General features: G+C 33.7%; 1 protein-coding gene and 1 pseudogene across 4 annotated transcripts; one reads left to right on the top strand and one right to left on the bottom strand.

The window, feature by feature from the left end:
• The first annotated feature begins 705 nt into the window (after positions 1-705).
• On the top strand, positions 706-4,674 carry LOC108477298 (protein NSP-INTERACTING KINASE 2-like; annotated as a pseudogene).
• Positions 4,675-5,300: 626 nt separating this feature from the next.
• On the bottom strand, positions 5,301-16,113 carry LOC108476656 (inorganic pyrophosphatase TTM2). Of its 4 annotated transcripts, none has more exons than XM_017778924.2 (12): positions 15,968-16,113; positions 13,879-14,235; positions 13,497-13,611; positions 13,020-13,215; positions 12,749-12,862; positions 12,450-12,623; positions 11,542-11,736; positions 6,952-7,074; positions 6,750-6,871; positions 6,525-6,612; positions 6,186-6,428; positions 5,301-5,701 (listed from the first exon to the last, which is right to left on the bottom strand). In XM_017778924.2, exons 2-12 carry the CDS (start codon positions 14,213-14,215, stop codon positions 5,465-5,467), a joined length of 1,944 nt encoding a protein of 647 aa, XP_017634413.1. In that variant the 5' UTR covers positions 14,216-14,235; positions 15,968-16,113; the 3' UTR covers positions 5,301-5,464. The 4 variants fall into 4 exon arrangements, with proteins under 4 accessions (XP_017634413.1, XP_017634414.1, XP_017634412.1 ...); XM_017778925.2 differs by having other exon boundaries at positions 15,962-16,113; XM_017778923.2 differs by having other exon boundaries at positions 15,660-16,113.
• Positions 16,114-22,434: the final 6,321 nt, after the last annotated feature.

The following is a 22,434-nucleotide window of genomic DNA, read 5'->3' on the forward strand; positions in this document are numbered from 1 at the left end:
ATATTCTTTTTAAATCACTATACGAGTTTTGAAAAATGTTTATTCTCGAAGATGCGAAGTGTTGGGCCCTAATTTACTGGGTATGGCATTCTGTTACCTCGAAATAAGATTTTTGCAAGTAAAGGCAATATTCAGTGTTCGAGAATTCGAGGAAACGTGCCCTAACTTACTGGGTTTCGATTTTCCTCGTTCACCTGAACTAACTGAATAACCTTTTGAAATACACGAATTTTTATATAAAAGGTAAGCTCGCTCTCGAAAATTCAAGATGTCGTGTCCTAACTTACTGGTGTGACATTTTATATTGTGAGACGAGAAGGTCCTTAACATTTGAGCATTTTCTTTATAAAAAAGGGATCGTATTTTAAATTCTTTCGAGTTTTCAAATTTTCGACACAAAGACACTAATTAATCAATTAGGTACCAATTTTGGGCGTATCGAGGGTGCTAATCCTTCTTCGTGCGTAACCGACTCACGAATTCATTTTCTGATTTTCGTAGACCAAAAATTATCGTTTTAGTAAATCTTAACTTTTATTAAAATGATTAATTTAAGGTGATCCGATCACACCTAAAAAGATCGGTGGCGACTCCTGTTTTCGTTTTCATTTCCAAAAATCTAAGTCGTTTTCGTTTTTTTTTCAAAAAATGGTTACGACATAAGTAAATAAATAAAAAAGAAATGCGTAAAATATGATTGACACAACAAAGATCTCAAACAATCTCCAGCACAATCCCCTCCAGATTCCCACCTTTTTTCTTCATAAAGAAATTGCCTTCCTCAGGGAATTGTTGAATTCCCCACCACAGGCCACAGTGGAAGCTTAGCATATCTAAGCAATCCCGAACTCTTGCTCTATATAATTTCACCACAAAAAAAAACATGTATACGTATTATTTATTTGATGAAGTGTCAATCATCTTTTGGGGTTATCTAGATTTGGTTTGTGCATCTTAGGTTTTACGTATTATGACTTCTCTACTTTTTATTGAACCAGTGGCTGGCATCACCTATGTTACTTGAAACTCTTTCCATGTAAGGAAACCATGGGAACTTTCAGTGCACATTGCATAAAACAAAACAATTATACTTGGCATCACTTCAGTTCAGTTCAGTTGAATCTTTTGCTTACAAACTTCAACCAGCTCCTTACCTGCTTCATAGTTCCTTACATAAAAAAAGAAGAAGAAGAAGCTGCTTTTGGTTTTAATTAAAACTACTGAAGTAATGGAAATCAGGAAAGAGAAGTTTGGTTTGAGTTATGTAGCCTTGCTCTGCTTGTGGACCTTTGCATGTGGATTGCTTTCACCCAAAGGTGTTAACTTTGAAGGTAATTTCTTCTAAAATTTTACTGTATGTAAAAGAAGTAAAATTTTCAAACAGGAAATAATACTTTTATTGTTTCGTTTTTTGGGTTTTCTTTTCTCCAGTTCTAGCTTTAATGGGGATAAAATCATTTCTGGTTGATCCTCGTGGGGTTCTTGATAATTGGGATGATGATGCTGTTGATCCATGCAGCTGGAATTTGGTCACCTGCTCTAATGATGGTCTAGTCATTAGCCTGTAAGTAGTTCTTTTTTCTTTATAAAGTCAAAACACACAATACATTCGTCCACTAGGATGTCTGATATACTTCAACAAAAAGAAAGTAGGAGCAATTTAGGTATTTGATGTGGTTGAAATGATTTTGTTTCAGTAGAGCTCCAAGCCAGAATCTGTCTGGTATTCTTGCCCCTAGTATTGGAAACTTGACAAATCTTCAGCTGCTGTGAGTATCAAATTATCATCAAACAAATAGTATAGTCTATAGTTTCAGCAATAGCTAAAATGCCTGATCAAATGAAAGTTTTTGCAGGCTTTTACAGAATAATAATATATCAGGAAACATACCCTCTGAATTAGGGAGACCTCCCAAACTTCATATACTTGATGTTTCTAACTTCTCAGGTCAAATTCCCACAACTTTGTCCCTTTTAGAAAGCCTCCAGTACCTGTAATTATATATACACTCTTAATATTGCTTCCCTTTTTGGCCTAAATTATGGTTAATTACTGAAACTTGTGTGAATCTGACAATGGGGTTTTCTTTGAATAACAGGGAGGCTAAATAATAACAGTCTCTCAGGAACAATACCTTTTTCTTTGGCAAACATGGCTCAGCTCACTTTCCTGTAAATTCTCTAAATCCTATAAATCCATGTGAGTTTTCCTTTCCAAACTGATGCATAAATGTGGTATTTGTTCAATTTTACTGGGATTTGTCCTTCAATAACTTGAGTAGTCAAATACCAGGATTGCTTGCAAAATCGTTCAAGTAAGTTATTCGTGGATTGAGCTTATGTTCCTGTGTTTTACCCTGTCTAAAACAATAAATTTTAACTATAAAAACAGAATAATTTTAATACTATTTTTTGTTTATTATTTGTTTGGCTTACATAATGTATTAGTTGATAGAGCATTGTTGGAAACCCTTTGATCTGTGCTGCAGGGGCTGAGCAAGTCTGCTCCAGAACAAGACCAATGTCAATGTCTATTTCCTTTAATAATTCACAAAGCATAGACAATGTGGCTCTCCTGAAGTGCTCATATCCGCTTCATATCCAGACGTGGATACGGAGATATGATCCTCTAAAAACCCTCTAAATACACAGAAAATATGAAAATTTTCGGACACAGCTACGTCATACACATTTCTAGAACAGTTCTCCCCTCTTCAATGTTACTTTTCTAACTATTGGTCACCTTCCTTTTGATTCTACTGTAAAATTCATGATTTGAGTCAGCATGTAGAATTTACGATTTCTATAAGTTTATGCTATAGCCTGCTTTAAGATTACTGAATCATTTTCTGTTCTTGTTAGTCTCGCAACCCTCTGGTAGACCCAAAAGCCAGAAAATTGATTTAGCCTTCGGATCCAGCCTAGGTTGCATCTGCCTACTTGTTTTTGGCTTTGGTTTGTTTCTCTGGTCGAGGCAAAGACACAACCAGCAAATATACTTCAATGTTAATGGTTAGTGAAAACTGAAAACAGAACTTGTTCTGATTAAGTATTTATATCCAATATTGGTGTTTGACACATACTCGAAAATGAGTATAGAGATATGCCGCTTCTATTACATGAAAAACTTCACACATATCCTTATCCAACACTCATAATCAAATTCAAGTCAAAGTAATGCATGCTCTAATTCACATTCTTTTTGAACATTTCAGAACAACACAGAGAAGAAGTTTGCCTTGGAAATTGTACGAGGTTCCATTTCAAGGAACTTCAGGTAGCTACGAACAACTTCAGCAGCAAGAAATTGGTTCGGAAAGGAGGTTTTGGAAAAGCGTATAAAGGGTATCTCCAAGATGGAACAGTGGTAGCTGTAAAAAGGCTTAAAGATAGGAATGAAATTGGAGGTGAAATCCAATTTCAGAAAGAAGTTGAGATGATTAGCCTTTCAGGTCATCGAATCTCCTTTGGCTTTATGGATTTTGTATGACAGCAAGTGAGAGACTTCTAGTTTATCCCCATATATCCAATGGTAGTGTTGCTACTAGACTCAAAGGTAATGCATTAGTGTCTGACGCATATTTGGACATAGGATGATTTCGTCACCTATCCTGAATGTCGTGTAAGGCAAAGTTCATCACAGAATAACGTTGGTAACTTCTGTTTTTGCAGCCAAACCAGCATTGGATTGGGGAACTAGAAAAAGAATAGCATTGGGATCAGCTAGGGGCTTATTGTACTTGCACGAGCAGTGTGATCCAAATGATCATTCATAGGGATGTTAAGGCCGCAAATATACTTCTTGATGATTACTATGAGGCCATAGTAGGTGATTTCGGGTTGGCAAATTTGTTGGATCACCGGGATTCACATGTAACAACAGCTGTGAGGGGCACTGTGGGACATATAGCCCCAGAATATCCATCCACTAGTCAATCCTCCGAGAAAACTGATGTTTTCGGGCTTGGTATCCTTTTACTTGAGCTTATATCTGGACTGAGGGCTCTTGAATTCGGGAAGACGATTAACCAGAAGAAAGGAGTCATGCTTGACTGGGTGAGCCAATAAAAAGGAAAAGAAAAACTCTTCACTTTGGTAAACAATTCCCAGAATGAATCAAATTATAGAAATCTGATGTAACTGATTATCATTATTATTACATACCGGTAAGAAAAACTAAGCAAGAAAAGAAACTTGAGATGATAGTTGACAAGGACCTGAAGAACAACTATGATAGAATTGAGGTTGAAGGAATGGTTCAAGTAGCCCTTTTATGCACTCAATACCTTCCGAGCTATAGACTGAAGATGTCCGAAGTGGTTTGGATGCTAGAAGGTGGTGGACTTGCTGAAAAATGGGAAGCTTCTCAGAGATCAGCTGAAGCAACCAGCAGTAGGTCCAGAGCTAACGCATTGTCGTCTTCAGAGAGATATTCTGATCTTACAGATGACTCTTCCTAGCTGGTTCAAGCAATGGAGCTCTCTGGACCTAGAGAACATAAAGAGGTTTCCAAATTTTATTTCCACACAGTACAGGTTTGTTATATATGTTTGAATCTATGCATGCATGTATATGTGATTTGTGATGGCATCTATGTATAATGTTAACAATACAAGTTTTCAGCCTATAAGAGGAAATACTAATAGAACTACTACACATTATTCTCAAAGAAAATCTGATATTCTCATAACAAAACAGTCTATTCGGATGAGACATAACCTACTGCTTTTTCTTCAAGATGTTCACTTTTTAACTTTATAGATTATATCAATTTGCTCAATAATGTTATTATTCACTTTATATGAACTAGTTTTTGGTATGTACTATGATACTAAAACAGTGTCTGAATTTCACATCGATTATACATAAAATTTTAGCTGCAGATATAAATTTTTATATCATCTTTCAACTAGTGAGATGGCTTTTGGGCAAAATCAAGAAGTCGATGAATTAGAATGGAACATACTTTATAGGATAATTGTAACGATATTTATGATTTGTTAGGTTCAACTAAAATTCTATTATTTAAATGCTACTTCTAATCATATTTAACATAAATCATAGATATCAAAATAAAATATAAATCAAAGATAATATATATGTGTTGGGGTCAACTCTTCTGTGATATAGATGTTAATATTCTGTTGTATCTTGATATTTTGCAATTTACTTTTATCAATTAAAAGGACGAACTCAGAAATCCACTATTCTTAGTGTCTTTTTCATTGTTGATTAAAAAAGTTCAAGTAAATACGACAGCAAATAAATCCACAAGCAAAATAGTAAAACATAACAAAAGATAAATAAGAAAAATATAACAATAAGAGCATGATTAAGTAGTTGAACATGATTAAGTAGTTGAACTTTTAAGCCTGTCGGAGCCAACCAGAAAATTTCAGTATAATCAAACACAATTAAGGTTCCAAGTTCGGTTCTGATGCCAAAATTACCCGGATGCACTTTACTAGAAAACCTGAGAGGACGAGTTACAAAGAAAGCCCCTAAATAGAAAGATTCCCAGACCACCAATGGTCAATGTTGTTAAAATTAGAGGAACTTTAATAGGTTCTGCACCAGCCACCATGTATTTCTTTCTTGTATTTGCTTGCTCAGACCTCTCTACAAGTCTCTCATGGAGGAGATTACCAAGGCTGTCTAACTGATGCATGATTCGACGTTGTCCCTCTGCAACAGTAGATATCTGCTTCATAGACATACAGAATCAAAGTTTTAAGCCAAATCAGTTGGCAATGAAACTTCAAGTGAATAAACATAATCACACAGATATAGGTTAATTGCATCTGTATTTTGAATTCCCAGCCATTGTTGATGTTATAAATTATGTTGGATTGTTCAGGTTGATCCCTTGACTATCAAGATCAGCCCTTACTAGAGATAAAATCCATCCCTATCAGTTTTTCTAACTTTTCCGGGACCAAAACGAGCCATTAGCATTGATGTTCTAAATTATGTACGTTGGATCATCTCCATTGATCCCTTGACAATCAAGAACAGTCCTTAATAGAGATAAAACTGATGCCTAACACTTTCTATCTTTTCCAGGGGTCAAAATGAGTCTTAAATGTTTCAACTCTTATTGCCAATGATCTAGATTGTATTGTAACTCTGGCAATTCTAGATTTCTTATGCATAAGAAACTTGAATAAAGAGCATAGCCAGAGTACCTCTTCCATTAAAGGTGAATCCTTAGCCAGTTGGGAGGAAGATGAAGAATTGGTTATTATGGAACCATTGCCTAAACCAATTCTAGATCCATTGCAAGATTCAGCTCGAAAAGCCAGGTTTTGTTGGCTGGAAGTCCTTCTTTTGATGGTTAACTTGGAATTCAACTCTTCGACCCGGGTTGTAAATTCATCCATTCTATCATTTAGAGAGGATATCTGCTCTGAAAGCTGATTAATGACTCCCTGCATGGAAAACAAGAAAAATACAGGAGATATAAGTTGCCAAAGCATTCCATGAGTATAAAATCAAGTATAATGTAAAAAGAGCTGCATAAAGACCTTGTTTGCTAGAGCTGACTCCGAGTTTCTCTCACCAAACCTCTGGTTGTTCAGACTATATCCAGCAAATTTTGATATATACTTCTCTCTTTGAGTTGAATATGAAAGTGACATACCACTAATTTCGTTAGCATACATCAGTCTATGATTTAAATGCAATTAAAAAAGGACCATTAAACAACATTCTTATGCAGCAGAAAAAAGAACTGTATCAGAAGTTCACACCTCCTGAGGTGCATATTTCTCAAAGCAATCATATCCATGGAGGCTCCCAAGAGTGCTTCTTTGGGGCTTGACACCAAATCCTCATCTAGGCTGAGCTTTGTCTTCAAATCCTCAGGCAGAGCCTGTTGGATGATTAGGTAAGAGCTGTGCTATAATTGAAAAAGACATCATAAGCTTTTGAGGAATTGCAAAATTCTCATACCATAACCTCATTTACAAGCTTTTCCAATCGAATTTGTTCAATATAGGTACGTGGAATGTAAGAACCTTCCAAACCAAGCCTCTCTGCAACACCTTTTACAGCTGACCTATCTCTTCCTTGTACCTGTTTAAGAATGTCAACGCGCAATGCATTACAAATTACCATAATATTTTGAAGCAAGAAATATTTCAAATGTTTTAAATGAAATAGTTAAGCATCAAATACACCACATGTTATCTAGCTCCTCCAAAATAAAAAGTACATGCTAAAATGTAAATTTGATAAATTTCCAAGATAAATGGCACTTCAAAAGCATTCATGTCATGAATCATACATAAACCCGTACTCAAAAATTTTGACCATTCCAATCGATATGTCCACAAATAGACAAAATATGATGTAAAATGTCAAATTTGCATTTTGAAGGGAAAAAAAGTAATTAAAACTGTTGGAATTCCTTAAATTAAGCAGATTTTTTACCTTAGTTCTAGGAATTTCCTTGTACTATTAGCCATAATCAAATTACTAATTTTTAGGGATAGGCTAATTTCTAGAGATTATTTCCTTTTTATTTTTCCTGCTATTCTTTAAAAGGCTGTAGTCAGATTAGAAGAAAAAAGAATAATTCTTCTTCCTAAACTTGTTCATGGTATCAAGAGCATCAAGAATTCAGTTGATCCTGCTCTTTCTTCTCTTTTCTTGTTTTGTTTTCTCTGTTAGAAACCCTACTCCCATGGGTGACACCGAAAATTCCTCTGAGACTCTTCATAAACTTCGGCTAACCTCAACTTGAGGCTCTTCATAAACTACTCGGGACTCCTACAGCCAGTGGGTCACTAGCTATTCAAGGTACTGCTTTAAATACTACACACGAACCTATCACAACTTCCTGGATACTAGACTCGGGTGCATCCGACCACATGACAGGTAATCTAAGTTTGTTTCACACCTATTTACCTTGTCGTGATCACTCTCGGATTCGCATAGTTGATGGATCTTACTCGCTGGTGGCTAGAATGGGGACAGTTAGACTTACTGAAAATTTTTCCCTTGATAAAATTTTACATGTTCCAAATCTTTCCTATAATTTACTCTCAATTAGCAAGCTTACCAAGGATGAAAAAGTACTTGTTGAATTTTCTGCTTTAGGTTGTGTGGTTCAGGAATAGGAATCGGGGAAGATGATTGGCACTGTTAAAGTTGATGATGGCTTATATGTTTGAAACAAAAACAGTTCACAAGAAGGGATGGCCTTATCTACATCAAAAGAAGATTCTATCATGCTATGGCACCGTAGACTAGGACACCCAAATTTCATGTACTTGAAGAAATTGTTTCCTCTACTATTTCTAAATAAGAAAATAAGTTCATTGAACTATGAAGTTTGCCAACTGTCTAAACACACTCGTGTCCCTTATCCTTTGAAACCTTATGTTCAATCTCAACCTTTCTCTTTAATCCACAAGTGATCTATGGGGAGCCAATCGAGTAAAAAACATCACAGGGCTAGGTGGTTCATAACTTTCATTGATGACCACACTAGAGTTTGTTGGGTCTATCTCCTTAAAGAAAAATCCGAAGTCTCTAGAGTCTTCAAAAATTTTCATTCAATGATTCGAACCCAATTCAATTCAAATATTCACAACCTTAGAACTGATAATGGGAGAGAGTACTTTAATTCTATCCTAAGTCCTTATCTTTCTGAGCAAGGAATCATACATCAAAGTTCTTGTCCTGACACCCCTCAACAAAACGGGGTTTCCGAGAGGAAAAATAGACACCTTGTAGCCATGGCTCGTGCTCTTATGTTTACTATGGGTGTACCAAAGTATTTAAGGGGAGAAGCTGTCCTCACTGCTTGTTATCTTATAAACCGACTCCCATCTAAGGTATTAAACTTTCAAACACCTTTACATACTCTTCAAAAAAATTTTCCCTTGTTTCGTGTTACTAATCTCCCAACCAAAACATTTGGTTGCAAAGCATTTGTCCACAACCATCAACCTAACCGATCTAAACTTGATCCTAGAGCCCACACTTGTGTCTTTATTGGTTGCTCACCTACACAAAAAGGGTACAAGTGCTACTCTCCAACCTTACACCGGATGTTTGTGTCCCTTGATGTTACTTTCTTTGAAAACGAGCCATATTTTTCAGCCTCTCATCTTCAGGGGGAGATACTTAGTGAAGATGAGACCTTGAGCAATCTTCTCATTATACCTTAAGACTCTATCAGCCCTACCACCACTACAAAACCTGCTGAAAATCCTATCATTATACCTCAAGACTCTATCAGCCCTACCACCACTACAAAACCTGCTGAAAATCCTACAGCCACTGTTATTCCTGTTTTGGAACCTGTTTTTCCAACTCAGGGGCTTCGAGTATACTCTCGGAGACATCAGCTGCCTGAGACAGAAACAGCAGTGCCAATGCCATCTTTACCCGAGGACGGTCTTGAGGAAGAAGTTTCACCTCTTTCATCTTCCATCTATCTTCCAATTGCAATAAGAAAGGGCACTAGGAGCTGTACTCAACATCCCATTTCTCGGTTTGTATCCTATGGAAACTTGTCTAAATCCTACAATGCCTTTGTTTCTAATGTTGACTCTATAGAAACTCCAAAAAACATAGAAGAGGCTCTTAAGTCAACCAAATGGAGGCAAGCTGTGTTGGAAGAAATAAAGGCTCTTGAAGACAATGGAACTTGGGAAATATCTAAACTACCTACTGGGAAGAAGACCGTGGGTTGTAAGTGGATTTTCACCACAAAATTTAAACCAGATGGGAGCATTGATCGATACAAGGCTAGACTTGTGGCCAAGGGTTTCACTTAAACATATGGGTTGGACTATGAGGAAACATTTGCACCGGTGGCCAAATTGAATACTATTCGAGTGCTTGTCTCAATTGCTGTCAACTTAGAATGGCCTTTGATCCAATTGGATGTAAAGAACGCTTTTCTCAATGGAGAATTAAACGAAGAAGTCTACATGGATTTTCCGCCTGGATTCGAAGGAAGCAAGGGCCAAGTATGCAAGTTGAAGAAGTCCTTGTATGGACTAAAGCAATCCCCTAGGGCTTGGTTTAATCGTTTTGCCAAAGCCATGACTAGTAGACATTATACTCAAGGTCAAGCTGATCACACCTTATTCTACAAACACTCGGTTAATGGGAAGTGCTGTATTCTCATTGTCTATGTAGATGACATAATATTGACAGGGGATGATTCTATTGAAATTGAAAGACTAAAAGAGTTCTTAAGTCTTAAGTTTCAACTTAAAGACTTGGGAAATCTTCGATATTTTCTAGGAATGGAGATAGCAAGGTCAAAGGCAGGTATTTCAATCTCTCAAAGAAAGTATGTTCTTGATCTACTTTCTGAAGTCGGACTGTTGGGTTGCAAACCAGTCGAGACTCCTATGGAACCATCCTTAAATTAGAAACTGATAAGGATGGGGAAGAGGTAGACAGGGGGAGATATCAACGGTTAGTGGGAAAACTTATCTATCTTTCTCACACTCGTCCGGACATAGCTTTTGGAGTAAGTGTTATAAGTCAATTTATGCATGCTCCTAGGGAGAAACATTTGGAAGCTGCCTACAGGATATTGAGATACTTAAAATGGACTCCTGGTAAGGGGTTGCATTTCAAGAAAGATGTAAATCGAAGCATAGAAGTCTACACTGATACAGACTGGGCAGGGGCAGTTAATGACAGGCGCTCCACAAGCGGTTATTGCAGCTATGTTTGGGGTAATCTCGTGACATGGAGGAGTAAAAAGCAATCTGTTGTGGCACGCAGCAGTGCTGAATCTGAATATCGAGCTTTGTCCCACGGTATATGTGAAGGAATGTGGTTACAACGGCTAATGGGAGAACTAAAATTATCCTATACAAAACCTATAACATTATACTGTGACAACCAGGCAGCAGTTAGCATAGCTCATAACCCTGTACACCATGACCGTACCAAGCATGTGGAAATTGATCGCCACTTTATTACGGAGAAAATTAACAAAGGGGAAGTTTGTGTTTCATATCTACCTACAAGACAACAAGTAGCAGATGTGTTAACCAAAAGCTTGAGCAGAAAAATGTTCGAAGAAATTATGGGCAAGCTGGGTTTGATTAACATCTACACTCCAGCTTGAGGGGGAGTGTTGGAATTCCTTAAATTAAGCAGATTTTCTACCTTAGTTCTAGGAATTTCCTTGTACTATTAGCCATAATCAAATTACTAATTTTTAGGGATAGGCTAATTTCTAGAGATTATTTCCTTTTCAAATTACTAATTTTTAGGGATAGGCTAATTTCTAGAGATTATTTCCTTTTTATTTTTCCTGCTATTCTTTAAAAGGCTGTAGTCAGATTAGAAGAAAAAAGAATAATTCTTCTTCCTAAACTTGTTCAAAAACAAAACGCAAGTAACTGATAAGAGGGGAAAGAAAATGAAGTAAATCGCTGAACATTTATAAAAACTAAAAAATCCAGAATGGGTTTTCAACTTTAACAGGTTCGGAAAGTTATACTAAAACACCACATCTTGTAGCACTCAGCTTTGAAGAAGATTTCAGATTCTTAGAAGTACCTGAAGATATTGACGATTTAGCTGCTCCAACCAATCGATTTTCACGCAAACACTATCATCGGAGAATACATGGCTGTTTCTTTTAAGGATGGCTGATATTGTATAACCCAAGGCCATCAGCCCACCAAGAAGGCGAACACTAACTTCAAATGTAATTCTTGGAGATATGACAAATGGAATATCTGTTACCCATTCCTGAAGACGTGAATCACAAACTATCCAATCAGACTCTCATTGGTTGGGTACAGTTTCTTAGCAAACATTCACCAGCGAAGAAAGGTTAGAAATCAAGCACAACGAACACAGATGATTAGAAGAACAAAGAATCTCAATCCAACATTTAAACCCCAAAATTTTACAGATAAAGGATTGTTGTTCTTTTTTTTCTTAGTAAGAAGACTTCACCAAGATCTATCCACTACTAAACAACATTTGCCATTTTAATACCAACCTAGTTATTTTGATTAAGACTATTCCAGCCGGAATTCTGTAAACCTAGAATCGTCATTGGATGCTATTTGTTCAGACATGAATACAGTATCAAACGCATGCAGTGACAAACATCTTGTTTGTCATAAGTAATCTACTTAGAGCTAGACACATGCATAATTTCTCAAAACATCTACAGTGAAACCACCAGAGTTGTAAATTACCCTTAAACTATACAATATCAAACACATGCTGTGACCAACATTTTATTTATCATAGGTAATATCTACTCAGAGCTAGACACATACATATTTCCTCAAAATACCTACAGTGAAACCTCCAGAGTTGTATGACACCCTTAACTCTTGTAATGCATGAACTATAGGACCACTGAAATTGTCAATGGCTTATGAAGATATGATCTCACGTAGGCATGACCATAGCTCATGATAATAAGAGCTAAAAAACTGAGGAACAACCTCAAACATGAGACTGTATTTTCCATCTTTATTCTGCATCCGCAGATATGATTGGCAAGAATCTGGATCTTCACCAGGAGGTAGAAGGTATATATCATAAGTCTGCTCCTCTGTTTCCATATGTGCTTTGGATACAACACTCTTAATTTGATCAACTGTGAACTTCCTTGCTGACTACAATAAACAGAAAAACTGAGATGCCAGGAGAAATAAGGACATTGATACTGGAGTAGCAATAAGTACATTACCATTTTTTTGTAACCTAGAGAGACAAGCAAAGAGGTGGGGCAAATGCTAACCTTTAAAATATAAGTGGGGCTTTGAAATCCGGTAAACGGGTTGAACTTGTTAACGATTTTTATATGTGCTGTTTGGAGATCCGGCTCAATAAAGGCCTTGTACATCGGATATACCTGCATAACAGAGAGCATGTGACTTCTTGCAGAAAACAACAATAGTGCACCGAAATGAAATTGAAGTACCTTACTAAAATTTAACAAAATAACTACAAACTCAGCCTTTTTTCATAGCAGCAATAAATTTCACCAGAAAAAAAGAAGCTGAACATACAGTTTCAGAAATTTGGTGGATTATTTCTTCAGGTTCTTGGCCAGCACGCTGTATGTCTCGTAGAACTCGTTTAACGAGGTCAAAGTGAACTCCTCCAGTGACAGATACTCGAAGATCCAGCATAGGTCTCAACTTTTCACTCAAAGCATAGATGCCTTCAATAATTACAATTCGGGAGCTTGGAACTTCAAGAGTCCTATTACAGATACATGCTAGATTAAATTAAAATCTGTAACCCAGTTATGAAAGTAGTATAACCTATCTGATTAAGAGTATAATTGATCTTATACTAAGGATTTACAGTAGCAGTAAATCCAATTCCGTAAACAACATTAATCAGGATTTCTATAATTCACAATCAAATGTTAATACTGTTACCATTTACTTTTCTTTTGGCATACCTGTGAAAACTTAATCCTTAACAGCTTTTTAAGCAAATGATAGTACTGATAAGCACTAAATGAAGCAGTGTTCAACCTGTATCCTACTCGAGAACTAGTCTTGAAATCATAGATGGGAACCTGGACATCCTTCCCTTCCTTTAAATCATGAACATTCTGGAGCAGCATATCATAATCTGTCAAGCGTGGATCTGTTGTTTAAAAGAATCAGAAGGATCATTTTATTGCTTTGCTTGCTTTCTGTTAAGTTTGTTAAATTCCAAACAACATCAATATTCAAATAAAATATTAATGCAGTCAGTCATGTCTCATTTTCTTTTGACATGTAAAACTCATTCCTACAAAATAAAGTCACAAACAATACAAGTGCTGTGAAGACATCTTCAATTCTTGCCGAGAAGCTTCAACAGAATCGCATTTACAAAAGGATGGAAAATTGAGATAAAAGATGCGTTTACCATCAAAGTTGCCATCAACTATCCGACTAGAATCATTATAGTTGTCCATTGTTATAATAGCAATGTTGGGCATGAAGTTGAGCATCTTTTCGGTAAATACAGTCTTCCCTGCCCCAGAAGGACCTGCTAATCCCACCAATATTATTCCATCATTTTTTTGTGCTAACGATTGGCATGCACGGATAACAATAAAGAACCCCTTCTCAAAAGACAAAGGATCTTGGATTGAAACAATCTCATGGCGATCAATATCCTTTCGCTTAACCATTGGAACTTGATCTTTTAAAAGACCTGGTTTCTTATGGCATGTTTCAACACCAGAAGCGTCTTGAGCCATTGAAAATATGACAGCTACCTCTGGCATAAGTGAACAATTAAAAAATATAAGTAGTGCCAGTAAAAAAATTAAAATGCTTTAATCTTTTCAACTTCCAGTACTAAGCGCATGCCTCCAAAAAAACGTCAATGAATTTTCATTTAACATAAGATGGACAATTTTCAACTGGAAATCGATACAGCTATTTATTTTCTGCAAATCCTTTCTACATAAAAGTTGCATGTAAAAAACCAAGAAAGTAATCCCAATCTCAGTCAATGACAAAATTGAAATAAAGAGTATAACTCGTTGGGAAAACTGAAATTATCTCGCCACAAATAAAAAATAAAAAATTGCATTACTTGATAGAGGCACACTAGAAGGCAAAGTCATACAGAAATTTTAAGCAACATCAAAGTTCAACATTAGGTATAAGGTTAGGAAATGAATCACCAAGATGCCTTGATTATATAATTCTAAGCATTATACTGATCAAATGCCATGACAGCAGTTGAGGTAGAATCAAGGACTCAGTCATTTAGGCTCACCTTTTGTATAAATTTTAAGGAGGAAAAAACAATATAAATAATAATAAGAAAAAAAATATCATTCCTTCAAGGATGGACACAGCAGTAAGAGTTTTATGGAAATAACAGAAATGACCAACTCTTTTTGTACTAAGTAAGAGGGAAATCAAGATGATTAATTATCTTTGTAAAGCATTAATATATTCACAGATCCATAAAGGTAAAATGAAAGTACCAATTTCGACATTGATAAGAGCAAGGCAAGCAACTATTAGACATCCTGCTAAAAGATTACAGCAGCACATATTATCATCTCCTTCAGTCACTAATTGTCATGATACAAGCAATGAATATCTCATTCTTAACATTAAACTCAAACAAAAACTGTCGCGCACTAGCTGTAAAGGATCCAAAGAAAGAACAAAATCAAGCAATACCAAAAGAAAAAAGAACAAAAAAAACTATTCTGTTAGCTCTGCTTTGCTCGGTGAACACTAGTCAGAAAAATAGATATGGAAACTACATGGAGAATAAAAGTAACAACTTCAAAGATCAAAACAAACAGCTTTTACATTAAAAAAAAAAAAAAAACACCAGCACCACAAAATTTTGATTTTCAATGACCCAACATTCCAAGAACATATAAAGAATCACATTCAAAGAGGAAAATGACAGCAACGTCAACGAAGTATTAAACAGAAACTTACCAAAACATCTATTCTAACACATTATTTGAATCTTTCGCAACCACCTTTGCCCCCAAAAAAAAAAAATAATAATAATAATAATAATAATAATCGAAGCAAACAATGAAATAATAATAATAATTACCCAGATAACAAAATGACAAAACAAGCTATACCCAGATTCCGTAATTAGAGTATATATCAAATTCAATAAAAAGAAAGCTTTTTAGTAATGATGATGATTATACTCACCGAGACACACCAAATGAGTCGGGGTTTTTTAAATTGTTTATTTTTATTTTTTCTATGTGTTCTACTACTCTTTATAGTAAATAAGTCACACTGGATTAACCCTTTCTCCTTGTATAATAAAAAATGGTCATTCTATTTCTCTGGTTTCTTTTTTCGGAATAGAAACGAATGTGATTTTCCGGGATTTTCCTCGTTTTTTTCTGGAAGTTGGGAATTCTAGAGAATCTAAGGGGAGGAAAAAACACTTTCTCGAGAATGCATTCACACAAAGATAAAACAAGGAAGAGAGAGGTATTTAATACTAGTACTTGCAGCAGTTTCGATTCTTTTCCGGGGATCGATGAAATGCTCAATCCTGGGAAGCCAAGTGTTTGTGTCTCTCCAATTGACTGTTTTTTGCGCTTTGGAAGTTGGAACTTTACTTCCAATTCCAAACCGAACTAATTACCTGGGCTGGGCTGTTGAAATTGGATTTTTAATATAATAAAAAAATTATCTTAATTTGAGAACAGAAAAATTAAATTTAGATGCCTAAATATTAATATTTGAATTTAAATTATAAAATTTGTTTGGTATATTATCTCTTTCACAAAAATAAATTTTAAGTTATGAAATTTAGAATAATTGCAAGATTTATCGCTGTACTTTAATAAAATTATTAATATAATTTTTTTTTCTGTCTATTATTCTAATACTTTCGTCTAGTAGCGTTAAAAAATTATCAAAAATTAAAATGTGGATCACCAGATGAGTGACATGTGGAAAAGAGGCTTGATTAGAGTGGTGAATGATCAAGGGTCAAGAAAAAGGGACTTGCATGAAATTTTCCCTTTTTTTAAACTAAAAAATATAAATAAAAAATAATACATTTTCCTCTCTTTTTTCAATACTAATTCTTTTGATTTCTTTTCTTTCCTTTCCTCTCATTTCTTCTCATCTCCTTTTCTTTTTTTTTTTTCTATCTTCTTCCTCCCTCGACCTTACCCTGCACTTAGCCCACACCACCATGATTGGCCTCTTTTCTAGCCCGAAAATAGCATCTAATTGTTGTTTTTCATTCTCTCATTTGAATGCTCCTATTAAATTTCTTGAAAAATTTCCTATTAATTTTATGTTCAATTTTTAAAATTATTTAAATATTTTTAATTTAAGTAATTTATTTATAATTAATGCTTTACATCCTAAGCAAAGTGGGGTGTAAAATAGTTATTATAAATTTAAGATTATGTTCTATTAATTTAAAATAGATTACAATTTTAAAATATTATTTTCTATTAATTAAAAAATTAGATATTTAGATAGATTGAATTGCCATGTATTAATAGGATCAACATGCCATATCTCAAGAAATTAAATCATCATGTCACTGAGACCTCGGGACCTTGTAATATAATATAAATATAATTCAAAAAGTTAAAAGATTAAATATATTTAAATATTTAAAAGATATTTAATTTTTTCAAAAATTAATAAAATATATTTTAAAAAATCTAAAATTCCAAAAAGTATATAAGAATTTCAAAAATATGAAAAAAGTAATTAAATTTTATAAAGTTAAATATATATAAATTCTAAAAATAAAATTATAAAATACTTAAACTTTTAGAAAAATAAAAATAAAAATATATTCTAAAGAAATTTAAAAGTAAAAAATTAATAAATTTAAAAAGACCGAGGTTAACTAAGAGTTGATCAAATGTTAACTAACATTGACTAGATATTAACCACAAGTTGACCTATGTTGATCGACATTGACTTAGTGTTGATTAACATTGATAGATCAACATCAAGTTAACATCGATCAACGTCGATCAGCACTGTCAACGCCAATAAACATCTAGTTAACTTAGATTAAATTTTAATATTTTTTTTATTTTTTTTATTTTAACATGACATCAAGTTGTTACACGGCCTCAAGACTCTCACACGAACATGTGATCCTGTTTTATGGTTTTGCCAACAAATTTATAAATTGTTCAATTTAATCCCTGTATAGTCCCCACATTATTTTTAGAGGTTTTATGCACTCAATTGAGTCCTTGATATTATCATATGCTAGAATCTGTGAATTGATGACTGAATTGCTATCGTTATAAAGTATGATATGTGAATGTTATATGTAAACTATTATTGTATTTTTTTTGGAAAAAACTTGGTTTGAAAATGGTTTTTGTACACAGCAAAAAATTAAAAATTTGAAAATCGACCTGGTTTGTGATATAAGCGGATCATTGATGTTTTTCGGCTTTCAACTAACCAATCTTCTCTGTTGTTCTCGTACCATGAACTGCTTCGAGTGTGGGCTCCAACCAATTGAACTAAAATGCAAAACTAGAAAAAGTTTTCTTTTTGAGGTGAAAACGAAAATTCTCTATTCTTTAATAGAAATCGGTAGCGTAATAGCCCGAATTTCAGCAATGTTGAAAATAGTGGTTCAAGACCATCAAATTTGAAAAATGAACTCGTAAATTATATTATTTAATATTTACGAGCCAAATGTAGTTTTTAAAAGATTTTTGAAATAGTAAATTATGTTTTATAAAGATTTATTTGGTTAAGAAATTGAGAAAAAGAGGTATCGAGATCTGTGTGTTATAAAACGAGCCATAAATATTTTTATGAATATTTACGGAGTGTTAATAAGGTAGTATTAAAATTTCGTTAGAAAATTTTGACGTTTGGATGGTTAATTAAATAAAAAAGACTAAATTGGAAAATATGTAAAAGTTGCTAAAAGGAATAAATAGCTCAATTATCAAATGAGGAAGGACCTAAAGTGAAAATAAGCCCAAAGGAGATATTTTGGCGGCAATAGCTGAGAAAAATCAGTAAATGGGTGAAATAAGAGCAAAATTGGAAAATTGCTAAAAATAGCTAAATAAAAATGGGACTAAATTGGAATATTTAGAATTCTCTTCATTTCTCTTCATATTCATCAGCTGAAAAATAGCCATGGAGGAGGGTTCAAGCTGGTTTTCATACTCTAGCTTCATGTTAGTTTAATTCTTGCTTTCTCCTTGAAATTTTTATGTTTTTGGACTTTTACAATTGGGTCCAACTTACAATTTCATTAGTTTTTGATTCCATGACTAATTTTTAAAGTTGTTATGGATGAGTGTTGGAAGTATATGATGAATAAAAATATAATTGAAGCTTTAATTTTGATATATGATGATTTTATTAAGTACAATTGATGAAAATTGATTTTAGAACCTAATTGCGGAAGAGTTTGGAAATAAGGTCTAGTGCTAAAATTATAATTTTCAAGGGTTATGAAGTAGTTTAAAATGATATAATAAAGTATTAATTGAGAAAAATTATCTCAATTGAGGGGTAAATTGAGTAAGGACTGAATTGTATGAACTGTGAAATTTGGTGCAAAATGGAAATCAACATCTTGCACTAAAACTGTTTTGGACAGCAGCAGTAGTCTAACTTTAAAAAATTACCAAAAATTTCAAAAATCGAATTAGAGGTGAATAAAATATGAAATTAAATCTTATTGAGTCTATTTTCTTATAGAAGAAACGATGTAAGCAATGGAATTGTAAATCATGAGATATAATAAATTTTGTGAGACAAGGTCAGAATGATTTCGAGTTCCCCTGTTTTGACTTTAGAAAATCATAAAAAATTGGAGAAAAATAATTATGGGCTTAAATTTATATGTTTAGAATCCTTAACGAGTCTATTTTCAAGAGAAATAAATGAGAACATTATTCAAATCCTGTACGAGAACATAATTAATTTTTAGTGAATAAGAGTTGGAACTGTCAGACATAGAAACAGGGGTGAATTTAAAGAATAAACTGTACTTATTGGTTAAACCAAAAATTCTGAAAATTTTATGGTAATAAGATACGTAAGTCTAGTTTTAGATAAAATTATCGGATCTTAATTTTGAGTTGTTTACCTCAAGATAAAAATAATTTAGTAACTATGACATAGATGGACAGCTTAAATATTCATATAAGTAAATAGTAAAATTATAGATAATGTTACTTACAAGTGTGTTATTTATAATAAGGATGTGGATGGAGAGGAGGAAGAAGAATAATATATGAATGAATCGTGTATAAATTGATCACATGCCCGATTATAATCGATAAATGTTGAATTAGAAATGATATAATGTTTTATTTGGAACATTTATTATGAAATTATGATTATCGTTTTAATATAAAAATCGAACTTGTGAGTTTATATGGCTAAATTTTAGTGATCATTTGTTAATTTTATGAATTTCATGATGTGATATTTCATATGTATTGATGATAAAATCGTGAATAATGTAAAAGTATGAAAATTGAATAAATGATCAATTTGAGCACTTTAGTTCAATGACAAGATGAATTGACGGAAAAGACCATGGTTGGACCATGACAACAAGTGATAAGTGATAGCTTCGGCTACACTTATTTGATCAAGAACAAGTGAAAGTGATAAATGATAGCTTCGGCTACACTTATCTCTGATCAAGAACAAGTGAAAGTGATAAATGATAGCTTCGACTACACCTATCTGATCAAGGACAAATGACAAGTGAAAAGTAGTAGCTTCGACTACCTAATCAGTGAAAAGTGGTAGCTTCGGCTACCTGATCAGTGAAAAATGGTAGCTTCGGCTACCTGATCAGTGAAAAGTGGTGGCTTCACTACGATCGATGAAAATGGTAGCCGGCTACGATCGATGAATAGTGGTAGCTTCGGCTACAAGTGACAAGTGATTTCCGTGTAAAATCATATCTGGGATATGGCATCGGTGTGATATGTGTATAAGATGTAAGACCATAGCTGGGCTATGGAATTTTAGTAAAAAAATTGATGAATTGACGGATAAGTCCATGGTTTCACCATGGCATAATGAAAGTAAAGAGGTAAGACCATAGTTGAGCTATGGCATTCTAGTGAAAAGACCATAGCTCTGCTATGGTATTAGTGATTATCAGTGAAATTTAGTGCATATCGATGTAGACCAATTCCGTAAGACGTTCACTAGTTTGACAAAGTTTGGTAAGTGTTACATAGAATTATGTGATATAAGGAAGTACGAGTTGATAAGACATGAGTATAGAACTTGGTTGATAAATGAATTCATTTGTGATTATATAATTGTTCATCTTAAATGTACTGTCCATATGTATTGATAATTTAAATGTTTTAATGAATAAAGTTCTGACATGGAATAAATTAAACACGAGATAAATAATTATAAAATTGAACTCGAAATTCATGAAAATGACAGTTATTGATATATGGAGACATGAGACATTGATATATGAATATGAAAATTGTTTGATAAACGTGTTCATTCATAATTATGGAGTTATATACCTCACGTGTACTATTTGCATAAAGATGATATTTCAAATACTTTGGTTATTTAAGCTAAAATATGAAATAATATGAAATCAAGATAAATTGTTATGAAAATATATTTAGATGACAGAGATATGGCTGATATATGTTGTATGATTACATAACGTAAAATTGTGTATATATATGAGAAATTTAATGAGAATTGAGCCCATACATGTTTCTTGTTATTTATATGAAGTGTACAACTGACAAGGGTGATGAAGTTATAAACAGAGAGTTACATGGGTTGAAAACACGGGCGTGTGACTCTCCAAAGTGTGAAAATTTTTTAAGTGTTGCAAAAGTTTCATATGTTTACGGTTTGGTCCCGAACAACCCCGAATGTATATTTTGGACCCCGTGGGCCCATATAAGGGACGTTAAACATATGTATGAAAGTTTTTAATTTAGAAGAAATTTTATGGCTGATTTTTACATGATTAATTGTATTAAGTTCAGTAATGTCTCGTACCTTATTCTAGGCTTGGAATACAGATAGGGGGTGTTACAGGTAGAATTGTTATTCTAGAAAAATATATATGTAACATTTGATAATAAATTCTTTCTTTTTTGGCAGAATAACAATCTCTCAAAAGTTATGTAAATAGCTCTACCAGTGCCATCTATTTATAAGAAAAGAAGGTAGAACCCTTGTAGAGTTGTAGATGTTTATTTTAAATAGAAAAAAAAATCCTACTTAGAGTAGGAGAGGGGTAAATGACTCACCATTGTATTTCTACTAAGGTTGCCGCCCCCTTCATGTTATATGAGGGGTTTTGGGCCCTTCTCACATCAGGTACAATTACAAGTATTTCCTTAGCCTTTTTGACTCAGTACTCATCTAACCCGATTAGTTTTTCTATTTCCCAAAATAAACTTTAAAATCTACATATTAAATAATTTTTTCACCCTAATTTTACCCTGTAAAATTTTGACAATTTTACTCGCGGTAAAATTTTGACGATTTTAGCCCTGGTAAAATTTTGAAAAAATTCATTTAATATGTCACAACTCAACATGTTCATTATGACCGAATAATTTATTTTCATTTTTGGGCTTCCAAACAGTCCAAAAACATAAATTCATTTTTCCATTATTTTTTAAGTAATCCTATATAGGATTGCAAGTTTTCATTTTCATTTTTGGAAACCCACATTTATTTCCAAATGATTTCATTTCTCCATTTCAGAGAAAACCATAATCATTCCTGAATGTTTTCTATTTTCTAATTTTCTATTCATTTTGTTCATTTCTATTCAAACACGCAATTCATTTCTGGTTTCAATGAGCTAGCGGAGGGACCGATTCAACGTATGTGGTTGAGGCTCAAATGATTTATAATTAAGTTTTGACTTTTTGTCTATTAATTATAAGCTTATTTAGTTATGAAGTCATTCCACTATAGTATTGTGATTGAG

Source organism: Gossypium arboreum, chromosome 12, assembly GCF_025698485.1.
Source record: "Gossypium arboreum isolate Shixiya-1 chromosome 12, ASM2569848v2, whole genome shotgun sequence".
NCBI lineage: Eukaryota > Viridiplantae > Streptophyta > Magnoliopsida > Malvales > Malvaceae > Gossypium > Gossypium arboreum.